At 39.6% G+C, this 22,661-nt stretch overlaps 1 protein-coding gene across 1 annotated transcript; it reads left to right on the top strand.

Annotated features, from left to right (window-relative positions):
• Positions 1-231: 231 nt before the first annotated feature.
• On the top strand, positions 232-20,468 carry MRPS14 (mitochondrial ribosomal protein S14). The gene is made up of 3 exons (XM_065892518.1): positions 232-363; positions 14,286-14,444; positions 20,022-20,468. Exons 1-3 carry the CDS (start codon positions 319-321, stop codon positions 20,202-20,204), a joined length of 387 nt encoding a protein of 128 aa, XP_065748590.1. The 5' UTR covers positions 232-318; the 3' UTR covers positions 20,205-20,468.
• The last annotated feature ends 2,193 nt before the right edge of the window (positions 20,469-22,661 follow it).

Genomic DNA, 22,661 nt, shown 5'->3' with positions numbered 1-22,661 from the left:
GTAAGGGAGGGTGGAAAAGGAGCTGGGTGGGGACGAAGATAATTTAAGAGGGTGTGTAAAGCGCTCAGGAAACGAGGAACAGATAATGACCGTCAGACTCCAACATCAGTATCACAGCTCCGCTCCCAGATAGTTAATTTGCCCATATTCCGTTGAATACCGCGAGAACGTACATCCAATTAACTACGCCCTCCTTCCTATACGCTAAAGACCCGCCTGCCGCCCCGCCCCCTGCGGCCCAGGTCCCGCCCCTCGTGTTCTCGCTGTATCCGGCAGCGTTAATAAAGTTGCAGCAGTTTGACATTTGCGGCGGACAACATGGCGGCCTCCACGCTCGGCTCTCTGCTGCGGACAGTCCGGCAGGTCTGCGCCACACCCTTAAACCCTCCTCCCCCTCTCCTCTGAACCTCCAAACCCACGGGTCCCCCACTATTCTGCCAGCTGTAGCGCCCAGTGCAGACTCGTCTCAGGGTTTTCGCTCTGCCCACTTCCCTCCTCCGTCCTGCTTCAGGGGAGGGCCGAGCTGCAGACGTAAATTTGGTATTCGTAAGCTTAGAGCTGACTGGCGTTGAAAGCTACAGATTGACTACAATTTATAAGGAGTGTAGGTGGGGAGAGAAGGTGTCCGAGGAATGAGGCCCCAGAGCCTTCAATGTTAAGAGAGCCCAGCAAAGGAGACTTGAAAGAAGCAGAGCGAGGGAGGAGAGCGTGGTGGCCCGGAAGCACTCCAGGAGCAGGGAGTGGGCAACTCTCTGCTCAAAGTCAATTAAAAGACGAGCTGAGAATTGCTTGTTGGGTTTAGCAGAGTGGAAATTGTTGGGACCTCGATCTTAGCCGTTTCGATGGCGTGGTGGGGGCGAAAGCGTTCACGACAGAATAGGAGGAAAGAAATTGGAGACCACGAATATAGACAAGCCTTTGAAAACGTTTTGCCGCAAAGGGGAGCAGAAAAATGGGTCAATAACTGCAGAGGAGGTAGGTTAAGAGTGGGTGTTATGTGTTATTTTTTTTTAACGTGACAGAAGTAACTGCGTGTTTTTGTGTTAAAGGGAAAGATTCTGTAAAGTGGGGAAAATGGATGATGTAGGAGAGGGAAGAATTGCTGGAGCTGTACCGCTGTGTTGGAAAGAGATGATGAGTTTCGTGTTCAATTGTTTGGTCTTAGGAACATAGTTAATCTGTAATAGCGTTGTCCAGTAGAAATAAAATGCCAACCACATATGTAACTTAAAAGTTTCTAAGTGGCCACATTAAAAAAAGTAAAAAGCAGATGAAATTAATTTTATTAAAATATTTTATTTAGGTATGTCAAAAATTATTTCAACATGTCCTATAAACGTGATGTATGAGATATTCTTTTTTTCATACTAGATCTTCAAAATCAGGTTTGTATTTTACACTTAAAGTACATCTTAGCTTGGATGCTAAATTTTCCACCATTAAAATGGAAAATGTAGGAGCTTCCCTGGTGGTGCAGTGGTTAAGAATCTGCCTGCCAACGTAGGGGACATGGGTTCGAGCCCTGGTCCGGGAAGATCCGACATGCCACAGAGCAACTAAGCCCATGCACCACAACTATTGAGCCTGTGCTCTAGAGCCCGCGAGCCACGACTTCTGAAGCCTGGGCACCTAGAGCCTGTGCTCTGCAACAAGAGAAGCCACCACAAGGAAGACCCAATGCAGCCAAAAATAAATTTTAAAAAATAAATTTATTTTTTAAACGGAAAATGTAGTCCTACCAAAACACTAAAGTTAATGTTTATCTTGCTTCCGTTTAAATTTTTTAATTAATTAAAATTAAATAAAATTAGGAATTACGTTTCTCTCGTTATATTTCAAACTCACTAGCTGTGTGTGGTTAGTGGCTACTGTATTGGACAGAGCAGATCTTTAATAACAGGATGGAATGTAGTACATGGACTACAGATGCTTTTTTAAAAATTTATTTTAATTGAAGTATAGTTGATTTGCAATGTTGTGTTAATTTCTGCTGTATAGCAAAGTGATTCAGTTATACATATTTTTTTCATATTCTTTTCCATTATGGTTTATTATAGGATATTGAATATAGTTCCCTGTGTTATTCAGTAGGACCTTTTTGTTTATCCATTCTGTATAATAGTTTGCATCTGCTAATCCCAAACCCTCATCTGTCCCTCCCCCTTGGCAGCCAGAAGTCTGTTCTCTATATCTGGTTACAGGTGCTTTTAATTTCGTAATTAAAGAGAAATTGAAGTCATCAGCTAAATGTGGGGATGTGGGAGCAGGTGTCAGAGATTTGAGGAAAGATGGTGTAAAATAGTCAAGAGTAGATGGGAAGAATAGTGGCAAGAATTAGAGCCAGTACAGTGAAGTGAGAGAGGGACCAGGGAGTTGAGGGTGTCTGAAAGATGACATTGTATTTACGGACCATGGAATTCAGGCTGGGTAAGCGGGAGATAGGAAATCAAAAGCTGAGAGCCAGTGAAGAGCTGGTAGGAACAATGGACTAAAAGTGTCAGAGGAGCTGTTATGAGGTGTTAGAAGGAGCAAGCTAGAAAGAAGTGATAGAGAATGAGATACACACAGCTGAGACAATGGAGGGCTTGCACCTACTGGTAATAAAAGACCTAGGGCATGGAAGTGAATAGGTAAAGAAGAGTGGAGGACAAAAATCACTGGAGGAAAAGAGTTCGAGGAATGGAGAGATCACAGTGTAATTTCATGTGTGTTGAGATCACCAGGAATTAAGACAGGAAGAATATTGGAGAGAGCGACAGTGAGCCAGCATTTACAGTGAGTGAAAAACGAAAGGGAATGGTGGGGGCTGTGGTAGATGACTACAGTGGTGACCTGTGGTGGGAGTATAACCCAATGGCACAAGAGCCAAAGCTTACTTTCAGGAAGGAGGGACAGTCTGGAAGCTGCAGCAAAGAGCCAGGAAGCTTTCTCCCACTTGTGGGAGAAAAAAAGAGCTATGGGGAAACTATCTGGGATTCAAGATTCTCTAGAGCAAATATCTGAAGGAGATGTTAAGGAATTGAGGATTTAGAAAATTTCGACAATGGTAGACCATGAGTTGAAGAGGGCCCAATGGAAGAGTTTTAGGAGGTGAAGAGCGGTGAGAGAGAGGGGCAGGATAGGATAAGTACAGAACAGAATGCAATCTTAATATATAAAGCACTGTTATAAACTGGTAAGAAAATACTGACAATAGAAATGTGGGCAAAGGACATACACTATTTACAGAAGAAATTACTATAATAGACCAATAAATGTTTATTTTAAAAGTGTATTGCTTTTATAGTCAGAAAGTTGTGGAAAAAGAATGAAAGGTGTTTTGTTTTCTTAAATAAATAGAGAAACCTGTTAGGAGATGGTAGAGAGGATGTTGATTAGGAATAGTCTGGAAAAGAATTGAGGGGAGAAATGTTTAATTTTGTTTTCTAATTCTCTTTAACTTTCAATGTCATAGATAAAAACAAACCTTGCATTGACCCTTAATGTGAATTGTTTCTTTCAGCCAAAATGATCTCCTCAGACCTTACCACTATATCTTGTTCATTTCCTCTTTTGGTTTGGAAAAAGTTCACCTTCTCTTCTTTCCTTTCCATGATGCTCATTTCCAGCCACAGTGACCACGTGTTCATTTGACTCAGTCGTGTCAAATCGATATTGAAATTTCCTTCATGCTGTCTTATTTCCAAAAAGCAGATTTTAGAGTTGTTGTATTTCCCCATGAGACTTTGAAGCATTGAAGATGCTCAGTTTATCTTTTGTTAATAGATTTAAAAAACGTTTTCTTTCTAATCTACTATTCTCATTTTCAGCTTTATATTCTGTATAATGCTGTACATATATTTGTTTCTAAAACAGCAGTTATAAGAGACCATCATTATTTTCTATAGCTGCAATTTAACGAACATATAATATTTGCTCTGGTTTGGGGGAGACTAGAGTTTCTAGTGGCCTATACTCTCTCTGCCTGTACTGTCAGTCAGAATTGTAAACTCTCACCATGTAAACATGTGACAATGAGGAGCCTACTATTTTGTTACTGGACAACTCATGCTAAGAAATATTAGGTCAATGATAATTTCAAATTATCATTTTGAAATAATGCTTTGACCCAGCAGTTCTGCTTCCAAGAATTTATCCTACTGATACATAGAAATATATATGAAATGATTTACATAAGACATTATTCATTGCAGCCTTGTTTATAATGATAACTGGTGAGGTATGGTCTAGCTGTCCACCAGTAGGTCACAGGATAATAAATCATGATGCATCTGTGGGGAGGAAAAAGTAACTGCTTTATCTTCTTCTAAGTTCTCAGCTGGGGCCCTTGTAACGAGAAAATCATACAAATTTGTAAGTTTTACCCGACACGGGAAGTTTCATAGGGAAATGAAGACCCAAAGAAGTTAAACCTGAGTAGTTTTGTGCTAGGTTTGATGAAGCCTGGAAAGTCGTGGGGAAATTTGATAAGACAAAAGGTATGGGCTAAGTGTAGAAAACTAAGGGAAACTTAGCAAGGCCTGTTATTCAGATTCTTCTCAGTGTCCCTCAGGCTTCAGAGATAAAGATGCTTCTTTCATGCCCTGGCTATAGGGAGGGCACCTGTCACATAAGGGTCTTATGACCTGTTTCAGGGGAAGGTCAGAAAGCCCTTCTTGCACCTGCTGTTTCTCAAATTACATTTGCTTGAAATAGTCAGTATGCCAAAGGAGCCATATTTTGAGGTAGTGTCTCCTGAACATGGTCACATCCATATAGTGGAATATTATGTGACCTAAAACAATGTGGAAGCTTTTTGGCATATGGATATGGAAAGATCTCCAAGATGTATTGTTACATGTGAAAAAAGGGGGTAGGGGAAGAAACATGGGAGTGGGCATGTGTACATGTATTTTATAGACAAAAATCTCTGGAAGGCTGCACAAGAAACTAGTAACTGGATACCTCTGGAGGTGGGGGTGTGGTCACTTGGCTGGTGAGGGACGAGGTGGGAGGGTGAATCCACTGTATGTCTATACTTCTTTAAAATTTCATTTTTTTATTGAACTATAGTTGATTTCAGCAAAGTGATTTGGTTATATTTGGTGTGTTTTATATATATTTTTTCGATTCTTTTCCATTATAGGTTATTATAAGATATCGAATATATTTCCCTGTGCTATACTGTAAATCCTTGTTTATTTGTTTTATATATGCTAATGTGTATCTGTTAATCCTATATTCCTGATTTATCTACCTCTCCTTCCTCCTGTCCTGTTATCCCTTTTGGTAACCATAAGTTTGTTTTCCGTGTCTGTGAGTCTGTTTCTGATTTGTAAATAAGTTCATTTGTACTATTTTTTAGATTCCACATGTAAGTTATATTTGTCTTTCTCTGTCTGACTTGCTTCACTTAGTATGATAATCTCTGGGTCCATCCATGTTGCTGCAAATGGCATTATTTCTTTATGGCTGAGTAATATTTCATCTTCTTTATCCATTCACCTATTGATGGACACTTAGGTTGCTTCCATGTCTTGGCTATTGTAAATAGTGCTGCTATGAACATTGGTGTTCATGTATCTTTTCTAATTAGAGTTTTTTTCCAGAGATATGCCCAGGACTGGGATTGCAAGATCATATGGTAACTCTATTTTCAGTTTCTTGAGGAACCTCCATACTGTTTCCCATAGTGGCTGCACCAATTTACATTCCCACCAAAGTGTAGGAGGGTTCCCTTTTCTCACAACCTCTCCAGCATTTGTTATTTGTAGACTTTTTGATGGTGTCCATTCTGCCTGTGTGAAGTGATACTTCATTTTAGTTTTGATTTGCATTTCTCTAATAATTAGCAATATTGAGCATCTTTTCATATGCTTGTTGGCCATCTGTATGTCTTCTTTGGAGAAATGTCTATTTAGGACTATTTAGGTCTTCTGTCCATTTTTTGATTTTTTTTTTTTTATATTAAGCTGTGTGAGCTGTTTGTATATTTTGGAAATTAATCCCTTGTCAGAAGTATTGTTTGCAAATATTTTCTCCTAGTTGGTTGGTTTTCTTTTTGTTTTCTTTATGATTTCCTTTGTTGTGCAACAGCTTAGTTTAACTGGGTCCCATTTGTTTATTTTTATTTCCATTATGCTAGAAGGTGGATCCAAAAACATATTGTTGCAATTTATGTCAAAGAGTGTTCTGCCTATGTATTCTTCTAGGAGTTTTATAGTATCTAGTCTTACATTTAGGTCTTTAATCCATTTTGAGTTTATTTTTATCTACTGTGTTCAAATTTCATTCTTTTGCACATAACTGTACAGTTCTTCCAGGACCTTTTAATGAAGAGACTGTCTTTTCTCCATTGTCTATTCTTGCCTCCTTTGTCATAGATTAATTGACCATAGGTGTGTGGGTTTATTTCTAGGCTTTCTATCCTGTTCCATTAATCTATGTGTCTGTTTTTGTTCCACTACCATACTGTATTGATTTCTGTAACTTTGTAGTATTGTCTGAAGTCAAGAAAGGTGATTCCTCCAGTACCATTCTTCTTTCTCAAGATTGTTTAGGCTTTTTGGGGTCTTTTCTGTTTCCATATAAATTTAAACATTGTTTGTTCTAGTTCTGTGAAAAATGCCATTGGTAATTTGATATGCCATTAGATTACACTTGTCTTTTTCTTGTGGTTGATTTCTATCTAATCTATTGCCATTGGATTGCACTGAATCTGTAGATTGCCTTGGGTAGTGTGGTCATTTTAACAATGTTGATTCTTCCAACCCAAGAACATGGTATATCTTTCCATCTGTTTGTGCCATGTTCAGTGTCTCTCAGTTTTTGCAGTACAGGTTTTTTGCCTCCTTAGGTAGGTTTATTCATAGGTAGTTTATTCTTTTGATGGGAAACTTTAACTGTGCTGTCAACTTTGGAGAAGTATCCCAGTTGTACCATGTTGGGTTGGCATTGTACAGAAATCAACAGCCATATTGGTCTAGAAACGTTAAACATAATTTTTTCCATCTGTACAGGGGTAGCACACTGTATTAAATATGTAAGGTCTTATCTACATGGGTTGGATTACAGAAACTAATAAAGTATTCTCTAAATAAAAAAATTGTTTATATTATTGTTAATAATATAAATTGTTTATATTAATATAACAATATAAATTGTTTATATTGTTAATATAACAATATAAATTGTTTCCTCAGTTTCTCATTCTGATATTCCATTGTTTGTGTATAGAAATGCAACAGATTTCTGTGTACTAATTTTGTATCCTGCAACTTTATCAAATTCATTGACGAGCTCTAGTAGCTTTCTTGTGGCGTCTTTAGGATTTTCTGTGTATAGTGTCATCTGAAAACAGCAACAGTTTTATTTCTTCTTTTCCATTTTGGATTCCTTTAATTTCTTTTTGTCTCTGATTGCTGTGGCTAGGACTTCCAGAACTATGTTGAATAAAAGTGGCACGAGTGGCCATCCTTGTCTTGTTCCTGATCTTAGAGGAAATGCTTTCAGCTTTTCACCATTGAGTATGATATTAGCTGTGGGTTTGTAATATATGGCCTTTATTATGTTAAGGAAGGTTCCCTCTGTGCCCACTTTCTGGAGAGTTTTTATCGTAAATGGATGTTGAATTTTATCAAAAGCTTTTTCTGCAACTATTGAGATAATCATATGCTTTTTATTCTTCAGTGTTAATGTGGTGTATCACACTGATTGATTTGCAGATATTGAAAAATCCTTGCATCCCTGGGATAAATCCCACTTGATCATGGTATATGATCCTTTTAACCTATCGTTGGATTTGGTTTGATAATATTTAGTTGAGGATTTTTGAATCTATGTTCATCAGTGATATTGGCCTGTACTTTTCTTTTTTTGTGTGGTTTCTTTGTCTAGTTTTGGTATCAGGGTGATGGTGGTATCATAGAATGAGTTCAGAAGTGTTCCTTCTTCTGCCATTTTTGGGAATAGTTTCACAAGGATAGTTATTAACTCTTCTCTAAATGTTCGGTAGAATTCACCTGTGAAGCCGTCTGGTCCTGAACTTTGGCTTGTTGGGAGTTTTTAAATTACCAACCCAATTTCACTACTTATAATTGGTCTGTTCATATTTTCTATTTCTTCCTGGTTCAGTCTTGCAAGATTGTACCTTTCTAAGAATTTGTCCATTTCTTCTAGGTTGTCCATTTTATTGGCATATAGTTGCTCAAAGTAGCCTCTTATGATTCTTCGTATTTCTGTGGTGGCAGTTGTAACTTCTCTATTTCTATTTTATTGATTTGGGACTGCTCCCTTTTTTTTCTTGATGAGTCTGGTAAAGGCTTATCAATTTTGTTTATCTTTTCAAAGAACTAGCTTTTAGTTTCATTGTCATTCCTATTTTTTTAGTCTCTATTTCATTTCTGCTCTGATCTTTATGATTTCTTTCCTTCTACTAACTTTGGGTTCTGTTCTTCTTTCTCTAGTTGCTTTAGGTGTAAGGTTAGGCTGTTTATTTGAGATTTTTCTTGTTTCCTTGCATCTCTAAACTTCCCTCTAAGAACTGCTTTTGCTGTGTCCCATAGATTTTGGATTGTTTTCATTTTCATTTGTCCCCAGGTATTTTTTGATTTCCTCTTTGACTTCTTCAGTGATGCATTGTGTAGTAGCATATCGTTTAACCTCCATGTGTTTGTGTTTTTGCAGTCTTTTTCTTGTAGTCGAATTCTATCCTCATAGTGTTGTGGTGAGAAAAGCTGCTTGATATGATTTCAGTTTTCTTAAATTTACAAGGGTTTGCTTTGTTGCTCAGCATGTGATCTATCCTGGAGAATGTTCCATGTGCCCTTGAAAAGAATTTGTATTCTGCTGCTTTCAGATGGAATGCTCTGTAAATATCAATTAAGTCCATCTGGTCTAATGTGTCATTTAAGGCCTGTGTTTCCTTATTGATTTTCTGTCTGGATGATCTGTCCATTGATGTAAGTGGGGTGTTAAAGTCCCCCACTAAAATTATTATATATTCTTGTATTGATCCTTTGATCATTATGTAGTGTCCTTCTTTGTCTCTTGTAACTGTCTTTTTTTTAAAGTCTGTTTTGTCTGATGTAAATATTGCTGTTTCGGCTTTCTTTTGATTTGCATTTGCATGGAGTATCTTTTTCCATTCCCTCACTTTCAGTGTGTATGCGTCTTTAGATCTGAAGTGTGTCTCTTGTAGGCAGCAAATATACTGGTCCTGTTTTTGTATGCATTCAGTCAGTCTGTGTCTTTTGGTTGGAGCATTTGGTCTGTTTACATTTAAGGTAATTATCAATATGTATGTTCCTATTACTATTTTGTTAATTGCTTTGGATTTGTTTTTGTAGGTCTTTTTTTGCCCTTTTTTCTCCTGTTCTCCTGTGTTGTGATTTGATGACTATTTTTAGTGGTATGTTTGGATTCCTTTTTCTTTTTTGTGTCTGTATCTATCATAGATTTTTGTTTTGCAGTTACCATGAGGTTTTTGTGTAGGAGTCTATATTTATGCATGCTTGTTTCAGGTTGCTCATCTCTTAATTTCTAATGCATTTTAGATACACTCACTGCATTTGTAGTCTCCTTTCCTCACTATTACTGTTTTTTGGGTTGTTTTTTTGCGGTACGCGGGCCTCTCACTGTTGTGGCCTCTCACTGTTGTGGCCTCTCCCGTTGTGGAGCACAGGCTCCGGACGCGCAGGCTCAGCAGCCATGGCTCACGGGGCCAGCTGCTCCGCGGCATGTGGGATCTTCCCAGACCGGGGCACGAACCCGTGTCCCCTGATTTGGCAGGCAGACTCTCAACCACTGCGCCACCAGGGAAGCCCACTATTACTGTTTTTGATTTTACATTTTATGTCTGATTGTTTTGTGTATCGCTTAACTGCTTACAATGGTTACAAATGATTTTACTACTTTAGTCTTTTAACCTCCCTACTAGCTTTGTGCATGGATGATTTTCTACCTTTATTGTATGTTTGCCTTTATCAATGAGCTTTTCCATTTTGTAATTTGCTTGCTTCTAGTTGTGGCCTTTTCATTTCCGCCTAATGAAGTTCCTTTAGCAGGTGCTGTAAAGCTGGTTTGGTGGTGCTGAATTCTTTTAGCTCTTGCTTGTGTGTAAAGCTTCTGATTTCTCCATGAAATCTGAATGAGAGCCTTGCTGGGTAGAGTATTCTTGGTTGTAGGTTTTTCTCTTTCATCACTTTAAGTATATAATGCCACTCCCTTTTAGCCTGTAGTTTCTGCTGAAAAATCAGCTGATAGCCTTATCGGAGTTCTTTGTGTGTTTTGTTGCTTTTCCCTTGTTGCTTTTAATAGTCTCTCTTTATATTTAACTTTTGTCATCTTTCTTACAATGCATTGTGGTGTATTCCTCTGTGGGTTAATCCTGTATGGGACTCTCTGTACTTCCTGTACTTGGGTGACTGTTTCCTTCCCCAGGTTAGGGCAGTTTTCAGCTATTATCTGTTCATTTATTTTCCAAGACCACCCTTTCTCCCTCCTTCTGGGATCCCTAAAATGCCAGTATTAGTGTGCTTGATGTTATCGCAGAGGTTTCTTAAGCTGTCCTCATTTCATTCTTTTTTCTTCTTTCTGTTTAGTGGCAGTGATTTCCACTACCTCTGTCTTCCAGCTCACTGATCCATCCTTCTGAATCATTTAGTCTACTGTAGATTCCTTCCAGTGTATTTTTCATATCAGTTATTGTTTTTTTTAGTTCTTTATATTTTCTAATTCTTTTTTAAAAACTTCTGATTTCTTGCTCTGTGCATCTATTCTCCTCCCAAGTTCTTTGATCGTCTTTACAATCATTACTCTGAACTCTTTCTTGGGTGGATTGCCTATCTCCACATGACTTAGTTGTTCTTCTGGGGTTTTATCTTGTTTATTTGTGTGAAACATATTCCTCTGTTGCCTCATTTTATGATTGCTATTTGTGATTTTGTGTATGTGGTAGGTTGGTTTCGGACCTCCACCTTGGAAAACTGGCCCTCTGTAGGAAACGTCATTTGTGTCCCAGCAGTGCACTCCCCTCTCATCCCTCAAGGACCAGGGGCCAGCTGGTCCCAGGGTAGTGTCTGGCCTGTGTTTGTGGACTCAGTCTGCAGGCTGCGGAACTGTAGTTTTCGTGCTTCTAGTGACCGTCCCCTGGTAGGTGAGCCTGGTGTAGAGGCTTGTGCAGGCTTCTTGGTGGGAGGGGCCGGTGCCTGTCCCCTGGTGGGTAGAACTGGGTCTTGGTCCTCTGATGGACAGGACCATGTCTAGGGACATATCTAGAGGAGGCTGTGAGCTCAGGAAGTCTTTAGGTAGCCTGTCTGCTGATGGGTTTGACTGTGTCCCTGCCCATTGTATTGTTTGCCTCAGTGCCTCTCAGCACTTGAGCCTATGGATGGGTGGGGCCAGGTCTTTGTACCAAAATGTCAGCCTCCACAAGAACTCACACATGCAGATGAATGCTCCCTGATATATCAGGCATCAGAGTCTGTGTCCCCAGGGTGGGCCACAGCCACCTCCCCAGGAGACCCTCCAAGACCAGCAGGTAGGTCTGGCCCAGGCTTCTGTCAGATTACTGCTTTTGCCCTTGGTCCGGTGCATGTGAGATTTTGTGTGCGCACTTTGAGAGTGAAGTCTCTATTTCCCCCATTCCTGTGGAACTCTTGCAATCAAGCCCCACTGGCCTTCAAAGCCAAATGCTCTGGGGGCTCCTCTTCCCCATGTCAGCCCCCTGGGCTGGGAGTGGAGTCTGACAGGCTCAGAACTCTCTTCTTTGGGAGAAGCTGTGCAATATAATTATTCTCTAGTTTGTGGGTAGCACACCTGGGGGTGTGGGACTTGATTACATCATGAGTGTGCCCATCTCATTGTATTTAGATGTAGAGAATCTTTTCTGCTAAGTTTCAGTCCTTTTTATAATTATTCTCTAGTTTGTGGGTAGCACACCTGGGGGTGTGGGACTTGATTACATCATGAGTGTGCCCATCTCATTGTATTTAGATGTAGAGAATCTTTTCTGCTAAGTTTCAGTCCTTTTTAACAGTGGTTCTGCAGATTGTTCTGATTTTCGTGTGCTCGTGAGAGGAGGTGTGCTTAGGGTCCTTCTCTGCCATCTTGGCTGCTCTCCCTTCAGCATTTTTATTACTTCCTTTTTGGACTTGGGGTCATGTAGACTGGAGAGGTCTGTTTCATTGCTTGTTCTTTCAGGGGATTTCACCTGTTCTTTTAATTGGGAGTAATTCTTCTGCTTTTTCATTTTACTTATATTTCTCTTATTCTGAATTTATTTTTTTAAGTATTAAATTTATTTATTTATTTATATTCTATTTTTGGCTGCGTTGGGTCTTCGTTGCATGTGGGCTTTCTTAGTTGCAGCAAGTGGGGCTACTCTTCATTGCGATGCATGGGCTTCTCATTGTAGTGGCTTCTCTTGTTGCGGAGCATGGGCTCTAGGTGCACAGGCTTCAGTAGTTGTGGCACACAGGCTCAGTAGTTGTGGCTCACGGGCTCTAGAGCACAGTCTCAGTAGTTTTAGCACACGGGCTTAGTTGCTCCGTGGCATGTGGGATCTTCCCGGACCAGGGCTTGAACCTGTATCCCCTGCATTGGCAGGCATATTGTTAACCACTGTGCCAGCAGGGAAGTCCCTCTTACTCTGAATTTAGGGAAAATAGTTGTCTACTGTGGTTTTGAAGGGCTGTTTTTATCTGGGAGTGACCCTGTGTAGACTGTATGAGTCCAGTATTTTTGGTGCGAGGGCTGTTTTTGGCTTGCTGTGTCTTTCCTCAGGGTGTACTGGCCCTTGTCTCCTTGATATAGGTGGTGTGTTTGATATTGTGTTGACTGGAGCCTGCACTGGATGTTGGGCAGGGCCTCCTCTTTTCTCTGTGATTGTTACATCCCTGTCAGGGGTAGAGTCTGCTCCCCGTTTGTTGGAGTGGAAGCCCCTAGATCCGATTCTAAGCTTCGATGTGAGGTAGGCAGGTCTAGAACACTGCCTCTGGGAAAGGAGCCCCTGTGCGTTCCTCCCCAGGAGCTGTTTGCTGTGATGTGTAACTCTGTGACACTGGTGCCACCTGGTGTGCACACCCACAAAGATCACTGTTGCTGGCACTGCCCTCGGGGGCTGCATCTGCTGCAGGAGTGCTTGGAATCGGCTTGGAGATTAGGTATGGGTTAGAAACCCTCACAAAACCATGGGCGAGAAAGTCCTCTGGAGCTGCAGCCCCACACCTAAAGCAGGAGTGCCAGTGATAACCTCAGTATTCAGTGCCGCCTCTATGTGTGTGTGCCCACAAAGTTTGCAAAACCCACTGCAGTTGGAGCTGTGCCCTGCTGTGAGCATGTTGATAGTGAGGCTGCTGTAGTGGACTCATGCCCCTCCCTTCCCATGTTGACAGTGGGGCTCCTACGGCAGCCTCATGCTCCATCCTGTGCACACCCCCAGTTGTGGCTCGGGCCACACTCCAGGCCCTTTGGGCTGTCTTCACACAGCCAAACCAAGTCATCTCCCCAGATCTGTCTACTGAAGCCTGAGTTTCAACACCCAATCACTATGCACGCCAGCAGGTGCACCTCAGACTGGAAAGTGTGGCAATGTGGCAAAGACCGTCTGTGCTGGTCTCTCTACCCTGTGGGGCAGCAGACCAGCTCCTGCACTCTGCTTTTGAGCCTCTGAAGCTCCCTAGCTGTCCCAGCAGACCTCCCAGACAGTGAAGGAGGTCCCCAGGGTGAGGGAACCTTTCGTCTTTCACAGCTCCCTCCCAAGGGTGCAGGTCCCATCCCAATTCCTCTTCTCCCTTTTCCCTTCATCCTACATGGTTTTGTGGAAATCTTTCTTGCAGCTTTGGTTGTCTGAGATCTTCCGCAGGCTTTCAGTAGGTAGCATGTATGGATTGTTCCACGTGTAGATGTATCTTTGATGTATTTGTGGGAGCAGGTGAGCTCCATGTCTCTCCACTCCACCATCTTGGCCTCCTCCCCCTTTCTATACTTTTTTGACTTTTGAACCATATATTTATTAACCTAAGTAAAGGTAAAACAGAATTATATAAAAAATCTCAGAAAATTTTTCACTTTCCAACCCACATTATTGGCATTGTATTAATTACCACCATTTTGGCTTAATGTATGTCCATAAAGGTTATTTGTTCTGAATTAAAAAGTCTATTATTTTAAATTATTAAAGTTATCCATAATTACTTGGAGGATAAAAGGTCATAAATAGTGACTAAAAGAGGATCACAGGATGGAGAAACTGCCAGAGTCTGGGTCTGACTGTCCTTCACTTGTTCTTTGTCTCTGTCTCTTAGGTGGTTCCTTCATCAGCTTCAGGCCAAGTTCGAAGTTACTATGTAGATTGGAAAATGTTGCGTGATGTGAAGAGAAGAAAAACGGCCTATGAGTATGCAGATGAGAGGCTTCGGATCAATTCTCTCAGGAAGAATACCATTCTGCCAAAAGACCTTCAGGTTAGCTAAGTAAGATGAGTATCTACCATAAAATCATTAACTCAAATCAGATCACTTTTAATACAGTTTGTTGTGACTTAGTATCAATATACTTTCTGGAGAATGTAATCAGATTTTTTTCAATCAACGTAAACAAATACCCTTGTAACTGATTTTGATGAGTTTCAAATTAAAAAAGAACTATTCATTCTTACTAGCTCTTTAACCATTTCATTAGGTGATGCTTAGAAAGTACTGATGCATGGTAAGCACACAGAAATTGGATAGTTATTTCTCCAATCATCCCAATCATTCAACTCTCAAGGCATTGGGAGTCTTTGCCAATGCGTGGGGCCAGGTGCCCAGCACATGGCCTACACCGTTCCTTATCCAGGGCCATCCCTAAGCCTGCCTCTCCGAATTCCTGTGCCCATGAGGTGGCCTTCCATTTAGGTTTACTTTCTTGTCACACTCTAACTTGAATAAGAGAATGTCAACTCGGTTTGACTCCCAGAATCATAAGTCCTGCCTAACTGGTGACATAAAATACCTGCATTCAAGAGTCTTATCAGGGGCTTCCCTGGTAGCGCAGTGGTTGAGAGTCCACCTGCCGATGCAGGGGACACGGGTTCGTGCCCCGGTCCGGGAAGATCCCACGTGCCGTGGAGCGGCTGGACCCGTGAGCCATGGCCGCTGAGCCTGCGTGTCCGGAGCCTGTGCTCCGCAACAGGAGAGGCCACAACAGTGAGAGGCCCGTGTACCGCAAAAAAAAAAAAAAGAGTCTTATCAGAGAGTATAACTCAAATTCAAAGCCATTAAACTTATCAAAAGCTCAGAGTAAATAATATTTCATTTATATAAATTTGGAGAATAATATACAGGCCCCTCATTACTGTGGATTCTTTTTTTTTTTTTACTGTGGATTCTTTTTAAATCTTGTCTAAATTAAGCCAGATAAGCAGAAAACTGAGTGCCCTGGACCATTCTGTTATGACTTTTACTGTAGTGACATTAAGCTACTTGCCTATATTTAGCGAGTAATAAGAAGTGGCTCCTGAGAAGCTCAGCTTAAGATGTTGTGGAGGACAAATGTATGAAGATTCCCAAAAGATTACTATGTGGTGGTGATTACTGATTACTATTTCTGCTCTGATCTTTGTTTCTGCTAACTTTGGGCTTACCTGTTCTTCTTTTTCTTGTTCCTTGAGGTGTAAGTTAGGGAGGGAGCTGTGGTATGAGAACCAGCAATAGCTGTGCAGAGACTCTATGAATCATGGGAAGTGATCATGGCACTATGTTGCCTGCCAACTAGCTTACAAGTCAGATTTATGCCCCAGTGCTAACATACTTACAGGCTCTCACAGAATGCTCTTTTGTTTCATTTTCCCTTTGCCCAGTTTCCTCATTTGTACACTGCCTTAAATCTTTACATTCACACATACATAAACAATTTGTAGGTATTCTTCAAGTTCTGTCTCCATGAAACTTTACTTCATTCTGCCAGCCCAATCATTTCTCCTGTCTCTATAGCATTTACTGTCTACCATTCATTGACTTAATCATGTTTTGTATAATTCTCTCAATATTTCTTTTTTTTTTAATAGTATTTCTTAATAGCACATGCATAAGCTTTTGGAGATCAGGAACTACTCTTAATGCTTAATAGTTGATATAAATTTAGTGGCTTTCATATACATTTTCTCATTTATGTACTTCTAATATGTTAATTATTTTGCTTCCATCATAGTCTAGTACAGGGTCAATCACACACACACACACACACATGCACAATAATACACATACTTCAACCACATACATAAGACTAAATCTGTACTGACAAAACCTTAGTGCTAACTACTGCAGTAATCTCTGTTTTTCTCCCCTGAGCCACTTTTGCCCTTTTACCATATTTATTTCCCTACGTTGCAAATGATCTTTTAAAAACGTAAGTCTCACTTGATCACTCGTCTTTGCATCTCCACCGTCAGAGTCTTTACCATAGGTGTCAAGGTTCTGAGGGCTCCTGCCCTTCCTTCTTCTTCAACTTCACCTCAAACCACATTTTCCTCCTACTTGATGTTCAGTCCAGAGGTTTCAGACTTTTATGATTCAAAAATCTTATGGGAAATAACCTAACTTACACCTCAAGGAACAAGAAAAAGAAGAACAGGTAAGCCCAAAGTTAGCAGAAACAAAGATCAGAGCAGAAATTAATGAAAATAGAAACCGGAAAAACTAAAGATCTGTGAAACTAAGAGCTGGTTTTTTGAAAAGATAAAATTGATGAGCCTTTAGCTTGGCTAACCTAGTAAAGAAGAGAGAAGACTCCAGTAAAATCAGCAATGAAAGAGGAAACATTACAACTGATACCAAATAAATACAGAGAATCATAAGAGACTGAGAAGAGCAATTGTATGCCAACAAATTGGCTAGCCTAGAAGAAATGGATAAATTCCTAGAAACATATAACCTATCAAGACTGAATCATGAAGAACTAGAAAATCTGCAGTGACCAATAATGAGTAAGGAGATTGAATCAGTAATCAGAAACCTACTAAGAAAAGCCCAGGACTGTGTGCCTTCATGAGTGAATTCTACCAAACATTTAAAGGGGAATTAGTGCCAATCCTTCTCAAACTCTTCCAAAAAATTGAAGAAGAGGGAAGCATTCCCAAAGTCATTTTATGAGCCCAGCATTGCCCTGATACCAAAGCCAGATCAGGACACTACAAGAAGAAAACTACAGGTCAGTATCCCTGATGAATAGAGATGTAAAAATTCTCAACAAAATACTAGGAAACCAAATTCAACAGTTTTTCCTCTAAGATCAGGAACAAGACAAGGATGTCTACTCTTGCCAATTCTGTTCAACAGAGTACTAGAAAGCCTAGCTAGAGCTATCAGGCAAGAAACAGAGCTAGAAGGCATCTAATCAGGAAGGAAGAAGTAAAACTCTCTCTATTTGCAGACAACATGATATTATATGTAGAAAACCCTAAAGACTCCACCAAGAAACTGTTAGAACTAATCTATAAATTGAGTAAAGTCGCAGGTTACCAAATCAACCTACAAAATTTAGTTGTGTTTCTGTACACTGACAAACTATCTGAAAAAGAAAGAAAACAATCCCATTTACAATAGTGTCAGAACTAAACCTAGAAATTAAGAAGGTGAAAGATTTGTACACTGAAAACTATATGCACTGATGAAAGAAATTGAAGAAGCAAAAATAGAAAAAATAATCTTAAAATTTGTATGGAACTACAAAAGACCCTCGAATAGTCAAAGCAATCCCGAGAAAGAAAAACAAACAAACAAAAAAAGCTGGAGGTATCACATTTCCTGATTTAAAAGCTATAATATTCAAAATTGTATGGTATTGGCATAAAAACAGACACCCAGAAATAAAGCCACAGATACATAGTCAACAAATATTTGACAAGGTAGCCAAAAATACTCAGTGGGTATTGGATAGTTTCTCCATAAATGGTGTTGGGGAGACTGGATATTCACATGTGAAAGAATGAAATTGGACCCCTGTCTTACCCCACTCACAAAAATTAACTTGAAATGGGTTAAAGACTTAAAGGACAGACCTGAAAGTGTAAAACTGCTAGAAGAAAACAAAGGGTAAAAAAGTTCTTTGCCATTTATCTTTGCAGTGATTCTTTAGGTGTGACACCAAAGGTGCAAGCAGCAAAAGCAAAAATAAGCAAGTAGACTACATCACACTAAAAGAAACAACAACATGAAAAGGCACCCTACAAAATGGGAGAAAATATTTGCAAGTCATGTACTTGATAAGGGGTTAATACCCTGAAAATGTAAGGAAGTCATACAACTCAGTAGCCCCCCAAATTTTTTTTGATTAAAAAATGGGCAGAGAACCTGAATAGACATATTTCTAAAAAAGACATAAAAATGGCCAACAGGTACATGAAAAGATGCTCAACATCACTTATCAGGGAAATGCAAATGAAAACACAAAGAGCTATCACCTCACACCTGTCAGAATGGCTACTATCCAAAAGACAAGAGATAAGTTTTGGCGAGGATGTGGAAAAGAGAACCCTTGTGCACTGTTGGCGGGAATGTAAATTGGTGCAGCCACTATGGAAAACAGTATGGAGGTTCCTCAAAAAGTTAAAAATAGAACTACCATGTATGATCCAGGAATTCCATTTCTCAGTATAAATCTGAAGGAAATGAAATCACTAGATAGAAATAGAAGTGATATCTGCACCCCTATGTTCACTCCAGCATTATTCACAATAGCCAAGACATGGAAACCACTTGAATGTCCATCAGCAGATGAATGTGACACTCAATGTGATTCATACACAGGCACAGAGTACGATACTATTTAGCCATAAAATAGAAGGAAATCCTGCCTTTTGCAATAACGTGGATGTACCTTGAGGGCATTATGCTAAGTGAAGTAAGTCAGAAAAAGACAAATACTGTATGATCTCTCTTATATGTGGAATCTAAAATAACAAATTCATAGAAACAGAGTAGAATAGTGGTTACCAGAGGCTGGGGACTGGGGAAAATGGGGAGATGTTGGCCAAAGGGTACAGACCTCCAGTTTTAAGGTGAATAAGTCCTGGGGTTGAATAAGTACAACATGGTGACTACAGTTAACAATACCGTATTATATACTTGAAAGTTGCTAAAAGAGTAAATCTTAAGTGTTCTCATGCACACAAAAAAGTAATTATGTGGGGTGATGGAGGTGTTAACTAACCTTTATTGCGGTAATTATTTTTCACGGTATATACATGCATCAAAATATCACATTGTACACCTTAAACTTATACAGTGTTCTATGTCAATTATATCTCAGGAAAGCTGGGAAAAAATCGTTTGGGGAGACAACAGAAATGCATTCATACATTTTCCAAAAGAGAAATGAGAATGTCTGTAGCAGCTCTATTTGTAATAGCTCAAAACTAGAAACTACCCGGATGTCCATCAGCTGTACAATGGATAAATGAATTATGGCATATTCACGCAATAAAAGCACCAATGAGAATGAACAACTTACAACACATGCACCAGTATGAAGACTCTCACAAGCATTTTATTGAGTGAAAGAAGCCAAACAGAAATGAATAAAAAAGAATGGTTTTTATTATAGTCCATGGTTACATTTATATAAAATCAAAACAAGAAAAATTCATCTGTGGTGTTAGTAACCAGGTTAGCTCTTAGCCAGGAGGTCAGTGACTGAAAGGAGGCAGAGGGAAGGCTTGGGGTGCGGATAATTTTTCTTAATCTAGTTGCTGGTTACACAGCTATGTTCTGTTTGTGAAAACTTGTTGAGCTTTACACTTATGGTTTGTGGATTCTTGTGTATCTACGTTGTTTCAATTAAATTTTGAAAAATTACATTGTATGTCAAACATTTCTGTCATTTTTCTGATCTGTTTGTTTCTCCTCAGAGCTTGAAGTTCACTATGGTGTCCAGGGTTCTTTTGCCAAACTTGGCTACATTAATGAATCTAGCCCTTTGTTCTCTTCCTCTGAGCATTAACTAATCATCTAGAATAAATAAATGCATGTGATCTGTGTAAATAATGTTGTGACTTCCCTTAGGAAGTGGCTGATGAAGAAATTGCTGCCCTTCCCCGGGATAGCTGTCCCGTTAGAATCAGAAATCGGTGTGTTATGACATCCCGTCCACGAGGTGTAAAGCGGCGCTGGAGGCTTAGTCGTATCGTCTTCCGTCACTTAGCCGACCATGGGCAACTGTCTGGGGTGCAGCGAGCAATGTGGTAATAATCAGCTCCAGAACCTACTGAGCTTACAGGAAAACCAGTTCTGGCAAGAAGAGACTTCTCTAATAGACAAAAACCTAGTTTTTATGGGGGTCCAGAATAAAGGTCTTCTCTACCTGATGCTATCTATAGTTAAATTACTTACAAATTTTAAATGAAAAAATTTGGAAGTTTCATTCTGTCAGTGAATTCTCTTTTCTCCTGGACTTAATAAATTACTGTCCCCAAGCATAGTGTGAAGAGTAGAGTAATAAAAAATATTTCTGTGGAAATATGGTCTGTATAGTTGTCTTTTCCCTCATGTTTATTAATCTTTTAGCAACATGTAAGTGTTCCTGTACTTTAAGAGCATTATTTCATACAGCAGTATTATCTTCTTGTTAATTCAACTCATTGACATACATGTCAGTGCTCATCTATGGCAGTTTTTAATCCTGGGATGGCTACCCTGACCTGCACAGCTCACTTTACTTTTACTTGATTGTTAGACAATACATTGGAAAGTAAAGCTGATGCTCTGGATTATCTAACTAATGCTCAACTTCTTTGTGTGATGGCTGAACAAAAACAGAACCACTAATTGTTTTCTTTTTCCATCTTCAAGAGCCCTTAGGACAAAATATGTCCTTTAAGCCCTGAAAATCTGTCCAAAGAGGATGAGTTTTGCTAGAATGGTATATATTCTCTGTATTCATATTTATTTCATCTGTAACAGAAATAAGTAAAGGTAGTAAAGTGTTGTCTCATGCAGTAACTCAATAGTGTCATCAGCCCAGTGATAAAATGTACACAGGGTGGTATATATCTGGAAGGTATTCCTGGAGCTGACACCTGAATTTAAATCAGGAGGCAAGGGATGAGGTTGTTTGCAAAGGGAACAGTGGAAGCAAAGGCGCTAAGGCATCAAACAGTGAAATTGCAGTCACTTCAGTGTATCAGAACTAAGCAGCACACGACAAAGGTCGTAAATACCAGCTGTTGGAGAGTTTTAAGCAAAGGAACGACATGATAGTTTGCTCTACAGACAAATGACAGCTGTGTGGTAGACGGCCATGAGAGGAAAAGACTACAAGCAAGATAAGCAGCCAGGAGGATGTCTTAATTGTTCAGGAAGACTAGGGCCTGATCTAAGGTAGTGGTATTAGCAAAGTAGACGAGGACAAATTTTAAAAGTGTTGTTTAGGAAGGAAAATTGGGCAACACTTAGAAACTGATTATATTTAATTGGTAAAGAACTTTCTGGGTTCCTGGTAAGGGCTACTATATAGATGGTAGAAGGCAACTCCAAAATAATTTGGGGGATAAAAGAATGGGTTTGGGGGAAACAAGATACATACCTGAGTTCAGATTTCAGTTGTACAATGTTTGAGATGCAAGTGTCATCCCGATGGGAAAGTGAAGTCTGGAAATCAGGTGAGGTCATGAGAGGGAATTATGATATACCTTGGATTTGTATTTCCTAAATTTGTATTACGACTTACTAACTGAAATGCTCTCGCTAATATCTCAACTAGTAACCAGTATTAATCAAATCATAGCTAGAACATGAAAGTTGCTGGTTTCTGGCATATCATTGATAACCTACCTTTTCCTTTGTTTGAATCAGTGTCCAAGCATTATCCACATATTTGTTTTGATTGCCATCTCCTACTCCTCCCTTTTTTCTTCATATCATTCATTTGTTGAAGGAGCCAGGTCATTTGTCCTGTAGAATGTCAACATATGGCTGTTTGATTCTTTATGTGTCCTTTAACTTAGTCCTCTATCCCTATAAAGTGGAAGTTACATCCAGAGGCTTGACTAGATTCAGGTTCAGTATTTTAGGAATGAATTTTCTCAAGTGTGCTGTGTACTCTGTCCCTTCACATCAGAAGGCACATATCTGGTTGTCCAACTTTTAGTGATGATTTATCAGTGGATTCAGGTGGGGTCAGCCTGATCCCTGCATTTGAAGTTCACCATTTATTAACCTGTCACCTAATGATTTTAGCATTTCACTGGTGTATGTTACCCTGACCTCTACTTCAATTAATGGTGATTGTCTAAATTCCATCACTTTTTCTGCATTAGCTGGAATTTTTCTGTAAGGAACTTAACAATTTATCTTCCTGAAATACATTTCTTAAAGACCAGATAAATGCATGATTCTCTATCAGTTTTTAGAGTGAGTTGGTGCTCTAGCAACTTCCAAAGGAAACAAATGACTTTTCACTACAATGAGCTTGTAGATTTCCTGTGTATTTAATGTTTCAGTCTACTCCAGACATTATTTTGATGTCCAAATTAATCCTTCCACTCTTGGGTCCTGTATCTTGTTGACTTGATACACTGACTTCATACAGGACTTTTAGATAGTTCCTTGCTTTCTAGCATAAGATAATCAAGGCTTACCTTGTATATTTCCTGCCTCAGTCATTTTTTTCAAGGGTCCCTCTTTTCGTAGGTGATGGCAGAGACC

Source organism: Phocoena phocoena, chromosome 1, assembly GCF_963924675.1.
Source record: "Phocoena phocoena chromosome 1, mPhoPho1.1, whole genome shotgun sequence".
Lineage (NCBI taxonomy): Eukaryota > Metazoa > Chordata > Mammalia > Artiodactyla > Phocoenidae > Phocoena > Phocoena phocoena.
Note: the sequence above shows the minus strand (reverse complement) of the source record. Positions and strands in the feature narration are given on the sequence as shown.

Bases quoted from the DNA above. Each gene is read 5' to 3' on its own strand.
- MRPS14 (XM_065892518.1), top strand. From the start codon at position 319: ATGGCGGCCTCCACGCTCGGCTCTCTGCTGCGGACAGTCCGGCAG. The intron at 364-14,285 runs GTCTGCGCCACA...TCTGTCTCTTAG, and splicing joins TGCTGCGGACAGTCCGGCAG to GTGGTTCCTTCATCAGCTTC. The intron at 14,445-20,021 runs GTTAGCTAAGTA...GACTTCCCTTAG, and splicing joins TTCTGCCAAAAGACCTTCAG to GAAGTGGCTGATGAAGAAAT.